This window comes from Anser cygnoides, chromosome 3, assembly GCF_040182565.1.
Source record: "Anser cygnoides isolate HZ-2024a breed goose chromosome 3, Taihu_goose_T2T_genome, whole genome shotgun sequence".
Classification (NCBI taxonomy): Eukaryota; Metazoa; Chordata; class Aves; order Anseriformes; family Anatidae; genus Anser; species Anser cygnoides.
Genome location: NC_089875.1, coordinates 13,673,293 through 13,693,935, shown reverse-complemented (window position 1 = coordinate 13,693,935; position 20,643 = coordinate 13,673,293). Strand labels below are relative to the sequence as shown.

General features: G+C 41.2%; 1 protein-coding gene across 11 annotated transcripts in view; it reads right to left on the bottom strand.

The window, feature by feature from the left end:
• Window positions 1-20,643, bottom strand: part of ATL2 (atlastin GTPase 2) — a 55,632-nt gene that overhangs the window by 7,356 nt on the left and 27,633 nt on the right. For all 11 annotated transcript variants that reach the window (XM_066995495.1, XM_013196154.3, XM_013196161.3 and 8 more), the window contains 9 exons: window positions 15,803-16,083; window positions 10,690-10,824; window positions 9,143-9,247; window positions 7,990-8,040; window positions 5,786-5,842; window positions 4,695-4,787; window positions 4,293-4,431; window positions 3,352-3,479; window positions 970-1,026 (listed from right to left, as the gene is read on the bottom strand). In XM_066995495.1, the coding sequence (XP_066851596.1) occupies window positions 970-1,026; window positions 3,352-3,479; window positions 4,293-4,431; window positions 4,695-4,787; window positions 5,786-5,842; window positions 7,990-8,040; window positions 9,143-9,247; window positions 10,690-10,824; window positions 15,803-16,083 (1,046 nt within the window). The remainder of the gene's footprint in view (window positions 1-969; window positions 1,027-3,351; window positions 3,480-4,292; window positions 4,432-4,694; window positions 4,788-5,785; window positions 5,843-7,989; window positions 8,041-9,142; window positions 9,248-10,689; window positions 10,825-15,802; window positions 16,084-20,643) is intronic.

The window sequence follows — 20,643 nt, the reverse complement described above, 5'->3', positions numbered from 1 at the left end:
GTTAAAAAGCAAGTAAGGATCTCTAAACTACTAAATATTAATCCTGATACATTACTACCTGTGAAGAAAGAAGCAAGCCAATATTCCTGCATTATGTGCAGTTTTGGTGTCAGAATTTGTAAGGACTTAAGGCAACTTTCAACCTTGTGTGAAGGACAGTTATTCCAGCTCATCCTGCAAGATGGCATCTTCTGTATCTCACAGCCACATCTATGGCATGTTAATTAGAAGAAACGATAGCAGCCTTTGTTTCACTGTGACAAGTTTTCTGAACCATCCCTCCTGCCAACATCTAAAGAATTGGATCATTGACTCTGTTCCGGGTGTTTATTTGTCCTTCTTATCTTAATGAAGTGACACAGGAATCTTAATTTTAAAAAGTCTTATAAATATGAAATGGCTAAAACCAGTCCTGGAGTCCATACTTGGATGGAAACTCTTCAACCCAAACCATGTGTAAAGCTCTGTGTTGAACCTTTACAATCAGTTAGTGTTCAGATCATTTTTAAGTTCATTTCTGGGTTGATCCAGAGAAGATGTAAAAAAGATACAGGCCTTAACTCAGCGTAGTTATCCAACCTAACAACCCACATATGCGATAAAGGAGCCCAACACCGAGACATTACTTTAAGCTCTTTCCTTTCTGTCTGCTGCATCTGATACTAAAAGCCCTGTGAATAAAGTCTGAAAGATACTGACAAAAGAGCAAGTTACAGGAAACATGCTTGAAATTGAAGGAGTTAAAAAGAAAGCAATCATTTATACCCCCTGCTCCATTTGGTAGATGGGATTGAGGAAAGAAATGTGTGCCCAGGCTACACAGCTCAGTCTGCTTTCAAAGTGCACAGCTCCTTCAAGAGCTACCGCTCTGTGTGGGAGCTGCAGACTCCCAGCATTCACGACCTTCAACTGCACAGGACTTATGAAATACACATTTTCTATCAGGTTATTTGAAAGAAAAGAAAATACCTGCAGCATAGACTTCGGATGAGGTAGCTCCTCTCCTTGATAGATTTTAATGTAAGCCTAAATGGAATAAATAAGAAAGAGGTTTCTTTTTCCTAAGCATTTATGATTGAGGAGAGGGAGAGAAAAGGGATTATATAAAGATAGAGCGCTCATAAGTCATTACTTTGTAATAATGGTAAGTATTCAATGAAGCAAGTTTCCCCACACATACAGGTCTGGCATTCACCCATTTACCCCCAGTGCTTTAACTCCTTTACTTTCCCAAAGTAAAAAGTACTTTCCTTATTAATCTCCCATTTTAGTAAATAGAAGCAATACTTTAACAAAGCATTTCAATTAACATGCTCTTATCAGTATGAAAATAAGTAGTTCATCCCTCTATCAAAGCGGTTCTTTCTTTTTCAATAGTGGCTGACAGGCTTTCTTTCTGTGCAAGCACCAATAAGCCACCGAGTTTGGTCTGTGCGTGTTTTTACTTTTAGACTTTCTTCCACTTCAAAATACAAGTTTCCGTGCCTTCCATAAATAAGGTCTGTGCACTTGAGGCTCGGGCCTGGCAAAGTTGCAGAGTACCTTGAGGAAAGACAGACACTATCTCAAAAAGTGACAGGTTTGGCAAGAGGCTTCTGCTCCCTCAAATGCATTAGAAGGTCTTTGCTAGGCAGGGAGCCCTCCTCCAAAACCATGAAGACAACTAACTTGCACAGGTTTTCTGGCAAGAGGTCTGTCCAAACAGCCCCAAAGCATAATTTATTTCCCCATGCCTTGTTTCCCTTGGAATTCCCTTGGAATGCATACGGTGCTGAACTGCCAAAATACCACTGGAAGCCAAGCAGGCAGACTGTCCCTCTGTTCCCCACCCTGCCAATCCTCGGGTGCTTTCTTTCACTGTGGTTTCACAAGGCTGGAAGAGAACATCCTTCATGTATCTCCTCCAGCCCACAAGATGGCCCGTGCCCTAGAGCACAGTTCTTGGGACAGATTAAACCAACAAAGCCATGCCATGAACAGCCCCATAGAGGCTGGGCGGTTATTCTTCTCCATGCTACTACTGCTCTCCCCCCAGCTTGTCTACAGTCCTCTGTCCTGAAGATTTTCTCCCTAAAGGAGACAAGAACAAGGTCATCAGGGTCCCTATGTGACTTCTGCTCTAGGTGGTAGGACAACCTACAAAAAGAGTTATACAGGACTCTGCTCCCAGGACACCCTCCTTGCTTCTGTAGCTATTTCCTCTGAGTAAAAGCCCTCCAGTTTCCAAGTCAGGCTTCACGATCTCAGCTTTAGATCCACAGTCACAAGAGAGCAGTCCTCTTCAGTTACACAACTACCGAGTTCCCACAGCACCCTGCTTAGCAGATCCCAGACCGGCTACTGCAAAGTGAATCAGGCAGCTTTTCAATAGCTGAGATGTCACACTCAGTTTTAGGGTGCACTCCTTTCCAAACTGCTGTTGAACATGCACTCCCTGCACCATATGGGATCGAGTCTTACTACAGAAGAAAATGGAACAAGAAGTGATATACAGCCATGTAAACACAGAGACTGAGCATATGAGCTCCAGAGATGATTTTATCCTTGTCAGCGCAGCCATGACTTCTGCATCCTACATCATGTCCTTCCTTTGCAAAATAAAGTAACCTTTTATAAGTGTTAAGAGTTCTGGTCTCAGATTCACCCCTTGCATAACTACTTTCATAACATCAGCTCTGTTCTGCCTTCAACATGCACGCTCAAAAGTAGCGATGCAAAATTAATGCCTTGAGGAATGCTACTTTCTCATACAGAGCTAACTGTTTAAGCCATTCCAATTCAAAAAAAAGGCTACACATCAGACCAATTCCTGGTGATGTAGGGATTGTGTTACCACATTACTGCTGGTGTCACCATGATACCAAAACAGCTCAGGAGTTTAACAGCTGCAGGTATCCACAAATATTTTACAGCATAAAATGTTGTTACACATAAGTGTTTAAAAAGCATCTTCCTTACAAGTAAAAAAAATGGAAGGGAAAAAATATCTGAAGTTTTTACTGCATATCTAGAAGCTTAAGGGCTGCTTTACTATCTATATACAAAAACCTCTTAAAAAAAGCGAAACCAGAATTTCAAAACAGTATAAAAATCTCAAATATAGCTTGAAGTATTTTTAGCTTATTTACAAACTTTAAAAAAGCACTATTTTGCCAATAGTAGTCTGTTAAGAGCTGCACTGTTAGGAAGCTGTGTACCAGCTCTGGAAACAGTAATGAAATGAAAATAAAAGTGAGCTGATCAGTGAATGTCAGCCTAGATACCTTTATCTTCTCTGGGAAGAACATGCCCTAAAATTAGAATACTTTCTTTTAAGCCATTAGCAAAAATAATTAGCATAAGTTTGCTTACCTTGAAGTATTCTACAAGATCTCTACAGGTCACCTTGGATCCACTAATCTCTTTTTCTACCAAGTTTTCAGGGGCAAGCAGTAATGGTACCAAATTCCGTAGTTCTTTCTTAAAATCCTCGTCTATATCTAGTAAAATTCAATCCGGTTCAGAGAACAGTGGTTAGTATTTAATCTTATGTTTCCCAAAGGAACACTGATAACCCATAACCCCTCATAATACCACCACAAGTCTTAACTGCATTTTTTAAATATTTAAAGGCTTAAATACATACTATAGCTTCAGTAAGTTCTATTTACTCTGGAAATATTAAATTCAAACCGAAAGAACAGGACCCTGTAGTCCTTGTAGTACTCGAAGTGCGTTTTCCCTATTACACCAACATCTTACACAAACCCACAGATCTGTCCCACAGAACTTGTCAGTGGGAAAACTACTACTGGCAAAGGCTGAAAACAAGATTTTTGCATTCTGATATATTCCCTCTGTTGGGGGAAAAGCAGTAATTGGAAGAATCCTAACTGCTTCTCAATTTGTGGTAGCAGAAGCCTACAGTTATTTTAGTCATTCTAGTTTTTGACCTTTGCTTTTGAGAGTTCTTACAGAAAAGCCTTTCAATAACTAAAAAGGAAAGTCTACATTTTATGAAAGCTCACCTCTGAAACCTTTATTTTTCTTTAGAATCCTTATTATATGACCTTTAGGGATGTCTCAAGTTAATCAAGATTACAATCAACATCCAGATAAAGATATCCATTCCATTTTACCTTTAAACCAAGAACACACAATACGCGTTTCTAGATTCTATCATTTCACCTTTTAGCCCTACACTTTTCTAATCAAGCATTTCAATGGCCAACTATTTCAGTGCTTAACTTCCATGATAAAAAGAAAATGAATTCAGTGATCTGAATCAAGAAACACAATGGAAAGCTTCCTACCATTCAACCTCCCATCGAAATTTGGATTTGTTGCAACTTTAAGACCAGGGTGGGGCAACAGGAAACAGCCAAGGTTACTGAAACAGGAGTGAATATGCTTCCTTACATTCTGTAACTCTTCATGTTGGTTTTGCTTTACCTGAAGAAAAAAAAAGCTGTAAGAGCTGCTAATACAGATTTGCAGTACCTGAAGATTAAACACCAGTTTAAAAGCAATAAGAGCACAAGCGTGTTTAGACTTATTTCTGAACCTAAAGATGTTAAAGATGTAGAGAACCCAAGAACCATGCATAAGTGGAACACCACAAACAAATTTTAAGAGCTAGATCATTGTGCATTACTATCTTGACAATAAGGTGTCACTGAAGTTAGATCAGAGTAGGACTACTGGAAATAACGTACCTGCAATCTTTTCTCGAGGAACTTTTTTCCTCCTTCCAAACCATATGCATGTTCATACGGGTAACTCCAATCTCTAATTAAGAACATCAGTGTCTGTAAAAGGAAGAACAACAGGGGTGAACGGTTTGCATCATTCCTAAAATCAAGAACTATCACATGTGGTTATTTGAAGTTTTAAAAGATTCTAAACTTAGCTGTTCTAAATTAAGTAGCCTTGTAGTTTTGTGGTGCAAGTGGTTGCTAGTTTAAGAAAATACACCAATATACACAACTGCAACTCACTCCTTATCTGAAAGGAAGTATTCAGCATCTCAAAAAGATGTTCCCTGTTCTATGCGTTTGCCTTTTACTACCCCAGAAGGACTACATGCGGTTGTTTCCTCCTGTCAGCTGAAGATAGAGAACAAACCTTGACATTAATCTTATATGAGATGAGGTGCTTGATGAAGACATCATCTTGCCTGGGCCAGTCACAAGAACGTAAGGGACTCACATTTGCAGGCTGAATATTCTAGAGACACAAGAGTCTTAAAAACTCACTGCTGGTAGCATTATAGGTTAAGAAGGATCATCTGATAATTCAGGTTTGGAGAAGTCTCAGTCCTTGTCTCCGCTAAGCGGAAGAAGCCTCAAACCCTCCTCTAGCCCAGGAAATAGTCAGGAGATGCTAGCAGTTTTGAAAAATTCAGATACTGAAGCCATTAATGCTTCAAATAATGAAAACGCAACGTCCCTCTATTTCTTCAAGGCCATACGACCTATATTCAGAACCATGCAACAGGAAAGACCAACCACACCTCAAGAAGAAATGACTAGGAAGGAAACATGAAACCTTTCTCCTTAAGGCCAGTGCATCACTTGGCACTTCCTTTCCTTTATGCTTAAACCTCAGGCACAAAGCTATACTTGCTTAAAATGATTGTCTTCAGCATTCTTCCACTGTTTTTGCCAAGAAACATGGTGACAGGGAAGGAAAACCAGTCTCGTAAAGAACAGACTGGCTTCAGCCCAACTAATTTCTCTTCGTGAATTATCCTGAGATAATTTTCTACACGTTCAATTGCTCAGACACATTTAACACGCATAATTACCTGAAACGGCTTTTGGTATATTTCTTCCATAGCTAGTCTTCCATATTCTGTAAACAACTGAGAGAAAGAAGAGTGTAAGGGTGACACACAGAAAACGGTTTTCTACCGTAACAATCCTTTATGTCACTAGAAGATAATGCATTCAATCTTAAATTGTATTATGGATTTAGAATGGTCAGTGCAGCTCAAGAACGAGTACACCAATCTTCAGTAAAATTCAGGGAGGAGACAAATTTCCACTGGTTTCACATTGCCACTCCAGAACTGTCACTACACCATGGCTCTAAGTGGGTGGCCTGTGGGCTATTCTCAGAGGAAAGCTGACTGTCTCTCTCAGCCAGGCAGTTTCCAACACTCGTCACCTAGGCTAAGGAGGTACCCCTGTCTAACACTTGCCCCCTTACTTCCCACAAAAAATTCATTCCCGGAAATCTCAAGGAACTTGGCTTGCATTTGAATGCCTAGGACCTCAGCTCTAGCCAAGTTCAGCAGCTTCCCAGATCTCTACTTCAGCCTGTGACCTTAACTCATAATTGTTCTCTCTCTTCAGCAGAAAAAAGCGCTAGCTGTCTTTGCCTGGTTGCTTTCACCATCTTTAATGCTAAAAGCAGCATTCTTCCTCACTGGACTAAGTGGGCCAGCAAACCCATGAGAACAAAAATCACATGCTGGCTGTTTCAGCCAAGTTTAACACAGTCAGATGAGGGTACCTCGCTAGTCCCTTTATAAACTTTGGAGAGTGAGATGAAGGAAGCCCTCTAGAACAAGGCAACTGTTCCTGTGCTTTAAAGCTAATCCCTCGGACACCTCAGAAAAAAAGTCCGTGGCTGAAAGGACAATTTCCCCTGTGTCAGTCACAAGAGTATCTGAAAACTTACAAGACTAATTTGACACAAGTGAACTTCTAAGCCCTTGTCACCCTGAGCATGAAGAAGCTCTGAAGAGCTCGAGCACCCGCATGAGTGGCTTGTTCCTGAGATCCTGACTTACCACCCCACTCCATTCCCTCCTGCACACAAAAAAACAAATGCAGCCAAAGAGTAAGAGTATTTCAGAACAACATCTCCTTCCCTCAGTCCATGATTCTTTGTCCCCATCTTCAGTGGGCAGGGAATGCAAGCATTTTCTTATATTTATTGCCCTCCTCCTCCCTTTCTTCCCTCAAATCTCATCTACTATAAAAGAAAGGGAACACTCTATTCAGACTGCACTGAGACTGTCAAAGGACCAGAGCGATCAGCAAAGTCTAGCTTTCAAATAATTTACTAAACCTTTTTTTTTGGTGTTTGCTTTTCCTGTGGGTTTTGTTTGGTTTTGGTCCAGCGATACAATTCTGTTAACTGAGAACAGCATCACAAGATTATGTTGAGTTAGTGTATTTCTACTTCCAGTATTGGCAGCCAGTCTTTCGCAGCACTGAACAAGACAGGAGTCCTTTCAATCAGAAGACACGTAAAACAGTTTTAAGCTGTGACGAGGTCACGGCCTGAGCACAGGCAGATATTTGTTAATACACAAGCTAGCCTTTGAAGCCACAGATTTTAACTTAAGGAGATAAGGTTCTTACACCATTCATATGAAGCCAGAATTCAGTGGCCTTTGATCACAGTGTTCCATTCGAGGATGAAAACTCCACAGTAGTGAGAGGACAACTCTTTCCTGCTTTTGTTTCTAGGCAAAAATTGGACTGTAGAAGTTTTTCAGATGAAAAACTAGAGAAGGTTTCTTTCCGAGTAGAAGATATTCTTCCTGCCCTGATCCAAGCTCCCAAATTTCAGTAGAAACTAATTATGAAACACTATCCATTTTCTTATGTTCAGGAAAAAGAAGAAACATGGGAAGCTTCTTCTTAAGTGCTTTCATAAATCATTTCCCATTCTAATCCTTTCAGGAATTTTGGGACTTCTTACATAGAGACCAGACTTTCTTATGTACAGACCAGACTTGAAAGTTAAGATTTCACCAAATTAGGAGCTTATGCTATTTTACATCTACACTAGCACAGAGGAAGCATCACAGCATCATGGAGTTGATGCAAATAACGTTTTAATAGGCAGAACTAGTTTTAGTATCAGGTCAGCTTTCACGTTTTATATAAAGTAGGAAGCTGCTCTCAAATCACAGTTACATTAGTAGTAAAATCAAGAACAATTTCCAGACTGTTAATTCAGAAACAGCTTAATTTAAATTCAGCATATTCTTACCTGCAAGTGTTGAAGGTCATCTTCCTGAATATTCTGGGACAAGTTGTATACCTGTAAGAGACAGTAAAGGAATTAAAATGTAATTTGAAACCATTATCTTCACGCAGCCTTTGTTAGACATCTTGAGTATTTATTTTAACCACCTCCAGAAATGTCTAACTACCTGAAAGCCAGCCTCTAGAACAGTATCAAAGAATGCATCTCAAAAAAGTCACTCCCTATACCAAGTAGTAGGGACAAAAATCACTGCTGACCACCCTAATCCTTCCCAGATCATCTTTCCAAGGAAGCAAGCCACAAAGAAATTAGTAAGAATGCTGAATGCTTCAAATTATCACATGGGTGTGAGAGAGGAGGACTGAGAAGGGCATACCCATCTGTCATACTCAAGTCTAAGTGCTTCAGGACTCAGTGATTTAGCAGCATCACCTCCGACACGGAAACAGCTGAGCAGTTAGTTCATCAGTTTTTTGCTTCCAAAATCTTCCTGGAGAAGTTGGGCTTTCTCCAGGGTGCTCACAACTGCTTCAATAAGTTCAACCAATATTGAACAGCAGTAAACTCAAAGATGTATCAATAATCCGCAGTTTGTCCTAACCACAGCAACAACAAGGGCAGGGGGACAGGGACAAGGCAGAGGCAGTATTCTAAATACTCCTGTTAACTTTGATGTTTTAGTATGTCTGAACAAGGTCACTTGACATCCCTTAAAAACCTGCTTGCTTCTGGCACATTAAGACACAAGCCTAAAAGGAGTTCTGGGCATAGCACAAGAGAATTGTCAGAAATTTAACCATAGCAGCAGAGGTACATTTAACAGATCAGTGTAGTTTCATCCTGAGTTATGTCATCTAAAGTCTTAAAGGTTCTGTACTACATTAGTATGGATGCAGTTGCTACTTTGACATTTTTGTTTGGAATTCCCCAGTTCAGTCAGCAATTTAAACCAGCATAGCCTTGAGTGACCTTGATTCCAGAGAGAAACTTGCCTATATAACACTGAAAACTGGGACATTAAATATGAAATCTTCAGTAATAGCTGGAGGAACATATGCAGGTGAACTTTCTAAACATGGCTAGAGAGAGACTCGTTGCATACTTGGGCAAGAGGGTTCCTATAGCTGTCATTATTTGTCAGCACAGGTATTCTCACCTGGACAGAACTCGTCATGGTGCTCAGAGCAAAAACCGTTGCACAGTCTTTGATAGTGGATTGGCTATCAAAGGCACCTTGGGTATCCATGAGTAGTACAGCAACCTAGAGATTTTTGAAGAGCAGCAATAGTTAACTAAATTGTTACACTTTCAAACTCCAGGTCATTGGGTTAAATTCTGTTTCAAGTAGAGCATCTCTCTGCTTCCATACCTCTTTATTAAACCTCAGCCAGCTCCCTGCACACACATTTATGCACACCTACAGATTAGTAAGCAGCAATACAAAGCCATATCATCAGCCTTATGTCCTTGGCCTTGCTACACTAGTTACCCTCTCCCACAGAAATAGCATCCCTCAGGTCAACAAGGCACAGAGCAGAGTAGAAGGTAGCTCTTACTCACTGGAGGAACTTCAGTCTCAGCTCTAATAAGCTGTACTGGATTGCTAGCTAAGTATGAGATGGTTGCTTTAAAATGTGTCTTAAACAATTATTTCCAAAAAAAGCAATGACACTGACCATCTGCTAGAACCACACAGAAATGAAGTGATCTTGATATGAATTTATCTGTCCAATTGTCATCTTTGGAAGCTACTACAATTCCATTCTCTTTCAGTTAGAGATGATTGATAAACAAGAACAAGTGAGTGATTTTATTTTCTCGAAAGCACAAACAGATCCTCAAAACTTAAGTGTTTTTTAGCCAGAGAACTGTTTGGTTAGGTATAAAATTTGATAAAACCTTCTGCAGGTCTCTAAACCACTAGCTGGTTAAGATCAGTGTCCCATATTAACCATCAGATGTTCCCTTTTCACCTCAGCAATGCAAAGGCTATGAAAGTTAAATAATCAAGAGCTTACAGTTCAGGAGAACACAAATAGCTGAGAATACAGCACTGGTATTACAGAGCAAACGTTTACTGATAACATTAGAAGTTGTTACAGTATGAAAATAAACACCCAAAACCAAACTATGCAGTTAGATTGACTTAGAGTTAAAAGGTTCAACAGGTTTGATAAGCATAGAGTTTGTGCCATTTACCCCACTGTTAGACATGCTTTTTCTTTTTGTGGACTACCTGTTAAACTACACAGCAGGACCAGCTTAAAGACACCAAAACTGTTTATTATACTTACAGCCATGTGCTGCATTTCACTAGAACAGAATTACAAGCTAGAGCACATACTCAATCCCAAAACCAACACTGTTTGTTAGAACTGTTCTTATCACAACATTTGTCTATACATGGTATTTATAGCCAACGCAGCTCTAAAACATCCACAGGAAAACCCACCCATAAGCCTAGACAAAGTAGACTTTGCCAAAATAAAGTAATCTCAGAATGGGACTATTGTTGGAGACTGAATCTTTTAAATCAGCAGGAAGACTCATACCTGCACTGATATAAGGTTTCCAAACATATTACACAGCTACTGAACGCACAGGAAGGCATCTTTGAACTGCTTCCATTAAAACCATGGCATTAAAGCTATTCACCCAGAGGCAAAAAATCACCACATACACCTATTTAAATCAAGCACTTACCTTTGTTCCATTGGGTTTATCAATTACAAACACTTCACTCCAAATCTGAATGCCAGTGGTTTCCCGTTCACATCCACCTCTCCATGTAAACCCAGTTAAAGGCTCAGTGTTTCCACCTATCCAGCAAGGAGAAGTCTACAAAACAAGAAGAAAAACTTACTAAATACCAAGGAGGAGATTTTCTATGCTACGTTTTAGCAGACTTCCATGGCATTCCCGCATTTTCCTCCAAGCTGATTGACAACACTACATAAAGTATTAAAAGCAACAGCGCTACTCTGCTGTATGTTGCGGATGATCCACAAGGAAGTTTTGCGTTGGAGTCTACCGTATTCCAGCAGTTGCACAACTCTTCAGCCTCTGAAGAGTACACGTGAACAGCATTCAGGTCTCAAGCACTCCGTGAGAACAGCTCAGTTTTGTCCATCAGTTCTACTCCATGTGACCCATGCACTTCTCTTCAAAACAGTGTAAGGAGCATAATTTCACAGAATCAGAACTGTTGGAGTTGGAAGGGACCTCTAGAGATCATCAGGTCCAACTCCCCTGCCAAAGCAGGTTCCCTAGATAGGCATCCAGATGTGCATCCAGATAGTGCCCAGATAGGCATCCAGATGGGTCTTGAGTATCTCCAGAGAAGAAGACTCCACAACCCCCCTGGGCAGCCTGTTCCAGTGCTCTGTCACCCTCACTGTGAAGAAGTTTATTATTAAGTTTATTTATATGAAGCTTATTTATTAATAGCTTAGCTGGTTTTGTAGTTAAAAACTCCACAAGGAACAAAAACCTAACCTTGACTTAATCCCTCCCCTCTCACAAATAGGTCAACTGCTGAAACTAAGCAAGCATCTAAACCCCTACACTAACAGAGACCAGCACAAGACTCACACTGCCAGCCTGCGGAAGTGAAAGAGAATAGGCAAGGACCAGACAATCCATAATCTATACTTCAGAAAAAGTATTTTGTCTGTGACTAAGTGACTAGGATTCAAGGAAGAAGATCAAGTTGAGAGTTTGGTACACATCAGTCAACACACCATACGCGTTACAAGTTTATGGGCAAGTCACCCACTTTGGGAAAGGCTGTCAGATCCAAGTACAGTCTGCAGCTAACAGTTCCAGCCAGTGGTACTGGAACGAGGTCTCCAGTCCTCAAGGACAAGCAATGCATGGAGCAGTGGCTCACACAAAAGATCCCAGACATTATACGAACAGATATAACCCAGAAATGCAGTTTATGTGCTGTGGAAGTAAGGAGCATGAACAGGCACTCTGGGGAACTTTCACTGTGATGTGTCTATATATACACACACAGACACTGAAATCCTGGAAAAGTGGTAGACAGACGAAAGTTTAAGTAAAGAGGGGGCTTAGGGCAAAGCCTTTATTTTACAGGCTAGAGCACAGCATGCTGACAGAAGAACGGAAACACTCTTAAAGAATTTGCCCCTGACCACCCAGAGAAGATTACCAGCCAGGGAAGTGTGCTTTTAAAGGAGGTCAAAGGGGAGACTTCTCCGTGCACTAGGCTGTAATATCTAACTTGCTAACTCTACACTGGAAGTTTTCAGAAGAGCTCAAAACAGACCTCTTCACATCTCGGAGAGCAGCATGTGGCACCCAGGGGCTGCACAGAACAGAAATACTTACTGTAAGTGAAACTGCTTATTTCAAAAACGGACGGAGGAGAGGAATGATAACTGTGTACACTCTTCATGCCCAGCAACATTATTTTCTGCAGAGCTAGCCTATGCTAAGAGGAGAAAGTCAATTAAGCAGTTCTGCATTAACATACTCCCAAACTAAGCGCACACCATTCAGCTTTGCTACTTGGATGAAACATGGCAAAGGTGAAAAATAAGATGAGCAGAAACAAAATACAGAAGATGGGCACAGGCATCCAAGTGAAGAGAGGCACAGCTCCTTACAGGTAGTTTTTCTGTTTTATGCACATACACCTTCACCAGTGAAAATAAACACAACCTGAACAGTGTTCCCTTGAAGTAGTTTGTTTTTGTTTGTTGTTTTTTGTTGTTGTTTTGTTTTGTTGTTTTTTTTTTGGGGGGGGGGGGGGGGGGGGGGGGTGTTTGTTGCTGGTTTTGGTTTTTAAATCATCCAAAGAGATATTTACTTATCCACTGACCACTGCAGAAAGTGAAGCTCCAAGACTGCTCTGGGCTTCAGAACACTCCAAGATCCAGTTCTGCAATGCTGAATCAGATCTCACAGGTATACAGTAGTGGACTGGTTTTCATTTTTTCAGAAAAAACTGTTAAATGTATTCAACAATATGATCCATTCTTAATTTACAGAAGAGGAAGAATACTTTTGGAAGAATACTTTTTCCAAATTTGGTCCAGAAATGTATTACCCTTACTTGAAGCTCAGACCAAAAATATGGTGTCTTAATAAGCACAAGTTCAGCCCAAGCTGCTTCATTCTGTGGATTATGCAGTTAAGTCTGTCTCTGACTCTGAGCTCTGCATCACACTGAAGTATTCCTATTACACCCTCTTTCCTTTCCAAGGAACTCAGTGCTTTAAACTCCATCCATTAAGTTGGCTTAAAAGACATTCAAGAGATGGGAGAAGTGAAACAGAAGGCTTTGTTCCTAAAGGAAATCAAGCTTTAAGTTGCACTATAATTCTGTATCATAGCCCCTTTAAATATTCCATACTAAGGAAGTGACCAACACAGCTTTATTTGCATAGTGCCATCAATATGCAGTGCATCTAGAAAGGTCACACCCCTGTAAGAAAAAGCTTTCAAATCTAAATTTACTCGTGTCTCTGCACCTAACTCTTAATAAGGTTCACAATGCAACAGAGATCACAGGATCCTTGCAGCAGCTTTGCTGAACACAAAACCGCTGCAATTTTGTGGCAGATTATTCTGTCCCATTTCAAATAATGAATCTTAACACTAAGTATCAGTGCTTGAAATGAGATGCCACCCTTCTCGCTGAAGAAACTGACCAGCTTGAGCCATTTCAAAATCCTACCTTTGACTTCAACTGGCACAAGAACAGTAACTTTTCACATGACCCCCAGCTTTTGGGGTAAGACAAGAAAACAGGATTCTGATATATCTTGGCAAGTTTTTCACCACAGACTTTAACATCAATGGGACAGGATAGCCCAGAATTGCTTGTTCAGTGTATGAAATGAACATGGATGCATTGGTATTTTGTGCAAGGGCCAACATTTACTACACAGTAAATACATACTTTAATTAAGCCTGAAGACAAAGAGATCAGACTTAAAATACAAAACTATACCAAGGCCTCCCCAACTGTACTCAAACTTGCATAAACACAGAGGACACCGTTTGACTTGATAAAATCCAGCAGGGATCAGAAGAAGAGGCATTGCACTCATCTTCTCTCATCCTCAACTCTTATCACTCAGTCTGCAGTGGCTCTGATGTTTGTCACGCTTTCCCTAAGCCAGTTTACGTCACTGAGCTGGCAGGAAAACAATTCAGCAAAGTACAGCGTCTCTGAGGCATCAGCGAGTAGGATTAGCTCAGCTAAGGGCCTGCAAGCATTGTAGCTTGAGAACACAAACGCCTGGTCAGAAGCAGCACATGGAGAGCAAGAAGCAGCAGAAGGGGAGCCTTTTAGGCAAGTGATGTTGTTACACTAGATAGCTGAGCTTGTCTTCTTCAGATAGCGAAACAAATGGTATTTTGAAGGACACCTATAGAAAACTGAGAAATGTGACTGTACAGTGCAGTGAACAGAGGCACATTATTAAACAAGGCTGAAAGTGTCCCAATCCATTTTGCTCTCTGAACTTGTTTTGCAATCTGTAAGTTAGAGTGTTTGCTTAAAGACCAAGCCTATTTTTGGAAAGAACTAGCACTGCTCTACTTAGTACCCATTTAGCTCAAACTGCTATACTTCTTGGAAGTTTTTGTTTGGTTTTGTTGTTTTTGCTGTAATACAAACAGGACACTACAGAGGATTTATACACACACAAAAGGTGATCCACTGAATAGCCATATCAATGAAATGTTTATTTCTCCCTAGTCTCAAGAAGTTGGGAGCGCCAGCTTGCTACTCTGTATTCCTCCTACCAACATCCTCAGTGGCTTTCTTACAGAGCTCTTGGCAGACCAGTGAGAAGAATTCAATAGCAAGCACTACTTGGAGTGAGAGAAAGGAAGTCCTCATCTGCCAGCTACCAGCTGCTTCTTCACAATATTCCCATATTTCCTGTAATTGCAGGGTTCATCTTGATTTCTCCTCAAGCCAGCTAGCACAAAAGCAAAATAGATGCAATCGTGGTTAATTTCTGCTACCGTGAATTCCAACTCCAAACAACCATGACCAAAAAGGAATCCATTCTGTTCCTTAAGAGTTCCAAAAGCAGTAAAATACTAAACTGTTAATATTCACTGTGCAGATTAAAAGAAACGCAGCACAACCCATGACAGGCAGATGTGTATGTTCACAAAAAGCCCTATGCCATCTTCTCCCTAACAGCCAATAATTCAAAGTACAGTAGAGACAAAACTACAGCAGCCAAAAACTACAAACTAAGAAGGAATTAAGTTTCAGATTAGGCATTCATTAACCCATGACTTAAAAGGATCTAAGAAATTCTTGGACTAGGTTCAGAGACACATTCCAAGCAGCAAATAAGAGACTTTCTCCCTTTTGTCTTATTTCAGTATCTCAGTAAACGCAATTAGTCCTCCAGGAGCTACCTGACAAGATTCTTTTTGCAGCAATTGATAAGCTAGTGCTACAACTTGACTGCAGGAGGCCAAGTGAAAGCAAGATCCTTCCAAGCCACCACCTGGGTAAGGCCTTACACAGCCCTCAACTAGAAGGCCCTTCTTGAATGCTCTCCTTATTCAAGTTCTTCTCAAATCCACTCATATCGGGACACCAATAATCTACTTCATAGCTGCAGCAAATGTATGTTACACAATTGTCACTTAAGTACACTTCTTCATGGAGTAGTAGTATACTTAGAGATGGAGAGTAAGCCAGCTGCTGTAAGAAAAAAAAATGGCCTACTGTTTGTGCTCAAGTCAACAAATACAAAGGTGAACAACTAAAACACCAAACTATTTTTTCCTGCAGGGAGAAGTCCGAATTACTCACCCTGTTATACATGTATCTAAGCATGAAGTCCAGCAGAAAAGATTTTCCTTTGCGGAAAGCTCCTGCTACAGACACAACTACTATGTTAAGATCTTTGATGTGCTCCTGAAGCAAGATTTTTTCCAATGCTTCTTCATCTAATTCAAAGTTATGGTCATCTTCATGAGCAAGAACAATCTGGATGGGGCGCGGCTTCTCCAAATCCACCTCGTCATCCGAGTCTGGCAGGGCATCTGAGTCGGGTAGAGCATCCTCCTCTTCTTCCTCCTCATAATGCTTACCTGCAAATTGACAGGTTACAGTACGTTAGTAAATCAGAGATTAGGACACTATAGACATTTTTGTGAAGTGAAAACTCAAGCTGGGCTTGATGATGTTGGGAACGCATGTGTGCAGACAAGATCAATAGCTGTTCCCTGTCCATTTTCGAACCTGGCACGTTGTCTACATTTCAGATTTCAGCATTCCCCGAGTTTTAACAAATCACAAAAGAAAACTGGTTTTATAGCATCAAAACCAATTTAAGGCTTCTTAAGAATAACTTGCATTAAAAACCTACAAGCCTTTTCTCTTATCTGGAAAAAAAAATAGTTGAAGGAAGCTTTTTTCCCTCTTTGGAACAGTGCAGAGGACAGTGGTCATCTATAATTGTGAAAAAACAATGTTTTCTGTCAGTTTTGGTAGCCAACACGTACAAACAAGACCTCTGACCTAGTATGTTACCCCAGCACTACATCAGCAGAAGACTAAACTCCTTTCTAATTCCAACTCATTACACCTGTTTCAATTCTCAAATACAACACAGACTTCAGAGTGACTGTTCACTGCCTGCAAGAGGAAAAAAGCTTGTTTGCACATGTAAGGCCTAACATTTTGGGGATTAAAAAAAAACAAGCACTGAAGCAGTTTCTGGCTTCATACTTTTTCCTCTGACACATTATTAAACATGATTCAGAAAGAGTAAGTACCAAGTGTTCCAAAACAGAGTCGAGAATATTAGGAGCTCGTTTTTTAGTCTTTCAGGTCAACCCTTCAGCATCCATTCTTTCAGTAGCTGAAAGAACTACAACTCAGGTCAGATTTAATCACTGATGAATGATAAACTAAAAACAACGCAGTCCTACAGACATATATCCCAATAGTAACAGTATTTTAATCTTTCTGACTTCCAGAAGTCAGGAGTTACTAGGTTAGAGGCCTTTAAAAAGTACAACCACACAAAAGTGTAACCTAGTCTCTCCTCCTGTCCAAGTACCACAATAACGAAGTTTGTCCTAGAAAAAAAAAAAAGGAACTCCACCACTGGCCTGATCCCAGTTTTCCTGTTGAGCTTCTGGAAGGGTTCTTGTGTGTACAGAATTGCCTCAAAACTCAGATTTATAGCTTGCCATATTCTGTGAGAAGTCCACGTGCACAAACCTTACTGAGGCATCTTCCTAACAGTTACTCATCTGGGAACATCACTGTCTGAGTTTCAGTCCGTTGGACTGCTCGTCATGCCAACATTTACAAGCATCACTTCTGCCAAGAGAATGAAGCAGCCATCTCCAGTCGCACAGTGTACACAGGTGTGTTACACGGCCCCATGCTTCCTGCAGGAGCAGCATCTTCTTGCACTATGTGCCCCGAGGCACCACGGAGCCCACCGTGGTTGGATTCATCCATGGCAGAGACCCTGTCAGTGCCCACAGGACCTGCGCCAAATCATTCCCACCAGATCTTGCATCCAAGGATCCCATCCTCAGCAAGACTTATGAACAGGACTCTAACACGCTGTTTTGTGGATGTAATGAGACATTTGAGTCATTATCAGGGACTTGAAAGATTGGTAACACGGTGACCCTGGAGTTTTTCCAAAAGCTCTCTTTAGACAGTTCTGACAGCATTTCACTTTCTTGCAAATCAGAGGGGACACTTCCAATCATCATGTTCGTGCTGCTTCAAAGGCCAGCGGCACTAAATCTTTTTTAAAAGATATGTATGTATTGGTTTGAGTATATAAAGCTAGTGGAGAACTTGGTTTGACCAGGAAGTAAACTGGAGTGTAAACCCTAAGGAGCTAGAACCACACTAGCATTATCCAAGTGGGTGTGCAAAACGGCTCCAAGCATCAGCCTCACTCAGTCTGGTTGACAAAGCAGGCCAAAAAAAATTACACCAGCATGTCTGACAAACGGAAGGAATAACTTTAAGAGCAGCTGTCAGCAGGACATCAAGCTACACAAACTACATTGATACAGTACTGGTTGCCATTTCAGAAGAAAAAAAAAGATCTCACCTTCAGCTAACACTTTTCTATTCTCAGAAACTAAATAAGCCCTCTTTTGAAAAAAAAAAGTTCACAAAGCAAGATTTGGCCCACATAGAAAGCATTCTTTGTAAGCCAGAAAACATAGGAGGCCCCAGTGAGGCATGAAGATTTTGACAGTAAAGAAAGCCTTTGGCATCACAGCTTAGAAACAAAGGGAATACTTCTATTAATAAAAAAACATTAAATAGCTCAAAGAAGAGACTTTTGAATTGTAGCAAAGTACACGCACCTCTGCTTCTATGTGTTCCCCAGACAAGTTCAACTTGGTTACTTAAAACAGCCTTATATTCTTTTATTTAAATGTGTATTTCACTGATAGCGCTACAGCATCAAGTTTGTAAGCTAAGGTGAACTGTAAAATAATCCAAAGCAACATCTGCAACTTCTCTGAATTGCAGCCAGACATTAACCACCTCTTCCTACCTGGAAATCATCAGACCCTTAGCAGACCTCAAAGCATGAACTTTAGCAACATCCTTTTGCCAACACAGAAGCCTCTTCACATCAAGATATTTTCCAGACAAACAAGTAGTGTGATCATTTCTCATTAGCTATTTCTAAACGAGCAGATTCTCCCTATCACAACTTGATGGTACTATCAAGAGCTTGCGCAGGATACGTCCATCGGAAGTCCACATCTTGTTAACAGTCTTCTGCACCCCTGCAGCTTATATAACTCAGAGGGGACAAAAGATTCATCTCCAGCCCTGTTCAATTCCTTTTATATTTCACCCACCAGCAAAAATTTGAGAAAGTCCAATACATCGAGTCGTGGGGAGAGAGGGTTGATTTGGGGTCTTTTGTTTTTGTTTGGTTGGTGGATTTGTGTTGTATTAGGCTGGCTAGTCCAAAGACAGCTCCCAACCTGCCTACAGAAAACACTATCGTAGACATGAATCAAGCACTTTGAGGTTGGAGAACCACAGCGTTGACAGCTGTAAAGGAAACTCGATCCATCCAGAAGAGCTGGTTTCCTAACTTCATCCTCGAGTGGCACAGAACACCCTTCCCTTCAAGAGATTTTGGATGAGTTAGTAATTACTACGACAGATATTACACAAGGTTAAGCATGTTAACTGTGGAACAAGCACTAATGCTTGTCCCAGCAACGCTGTCATTGTATGCTAACCTGTCACCGGCTCCAAGGCAGGCATCATAGCCTTATTGGCTCTTCATACACCTTCTGGCAGCTTACCCTGTTACTCTGGCTAGTTGCTGTGTCAGAGAGCACTGGAATATGCTGGAAGGCTTTCTAGAAGGCTTCAGTGTCCTGGGCAGAGGGATCACATTCCATTTCCAAGAACTACTTCCAGAACAGTGTCTCAAACAATGATCAGGACGAGCAGTCCCAATTCACCGTTTTTGTTTGTTTTTTTTTGCAAAAGCTGCAGAAGCATTATAGCAAGCCTGTATGTAGTTCATATTAAAAAAAAAAAGCTCACAGCACTGTCAAGGAGCTGATGAAATTCAGAACACTCTTATTGACCTACTCCTTACAGTTAGTTACAGGTGGTTTTTTTGTAGATTTTTCCTCTCCTTCCTCACCTGCCCCAGCAGTCATAGCACACTACTACAAATACAGAATTTAAGTGGATTTGTCCTGAAGCCCCACCTAAGGGCCTCATGCTGCTCTAGGTTCTTCCAACAGTCCAGTCCCAGCAAATCAAGTGTAAGAAAAATGAGGACTACCCACAGAAGAAGTGGTTTTGTAGCATGATCACCCTATACCGGAGTGTTTCTAGCCAACTGGATGGTAGTTTGGATTTGCAAAGCTCCTTCCCTATACAGGTCTCCATGACAACACATCCAGTAAAGCTCAAGAGGCAACCACAGCAGCACAATTCTGTTGCCTTGGGTGGAATTTTTGTTTGCTTTGCTGCTGGCCTTTTTTGTTTTGGAAGACTTAACACTTTGGGAAAGTCCAGTTCCATTCCAGGACTGGGGTTACTGCCCCAGCACATCCACTCGTGAGGACTTGGAGAATGGTTGTTCCAGGGGTATGGCACAGAGCTGGTCCCCATGCTGTTGGAAATGCCCACGTGCACAGGAGACTGGGCCTCAGGCTTTCAGTACGCACAGAAAAGCTCTCATCTGCCAGAACACATGGCGTTAGAGCTTGTAGAGCAGCATAGCAGATGCAGAAAGCCACGGCTATGTTTTTACAAGCTGTACAGATGCCCTTTGAGACTTGTGCACTATTGAACGAATGCACTTCAGACTGCACTCACATACCCTGCTCCGGCCAAAGCTAATGCAGGAAGACCGCTGACTGGACTCACCCTGACATCTGCCACCCGTTCAGTCCTCATCACTCCTTATTTTGTTTCAGCCTCTTCCAGCCTGAATCCTTCACTTTAAGCATTAGAGCCTCTGCACAATTTCAGCAGCGTGTAATCGCTTCCTGAGCCAGGCGAGCAGGCTAGGAGACACAGGAGAAGCAAAACCATACAGCAAGGCACAGAAGACGACAGATGTGAGTGGAAGCAAATCCAGCCTCAGGAAGAAACCACTGGCCAGCTTCCCCAAAAGC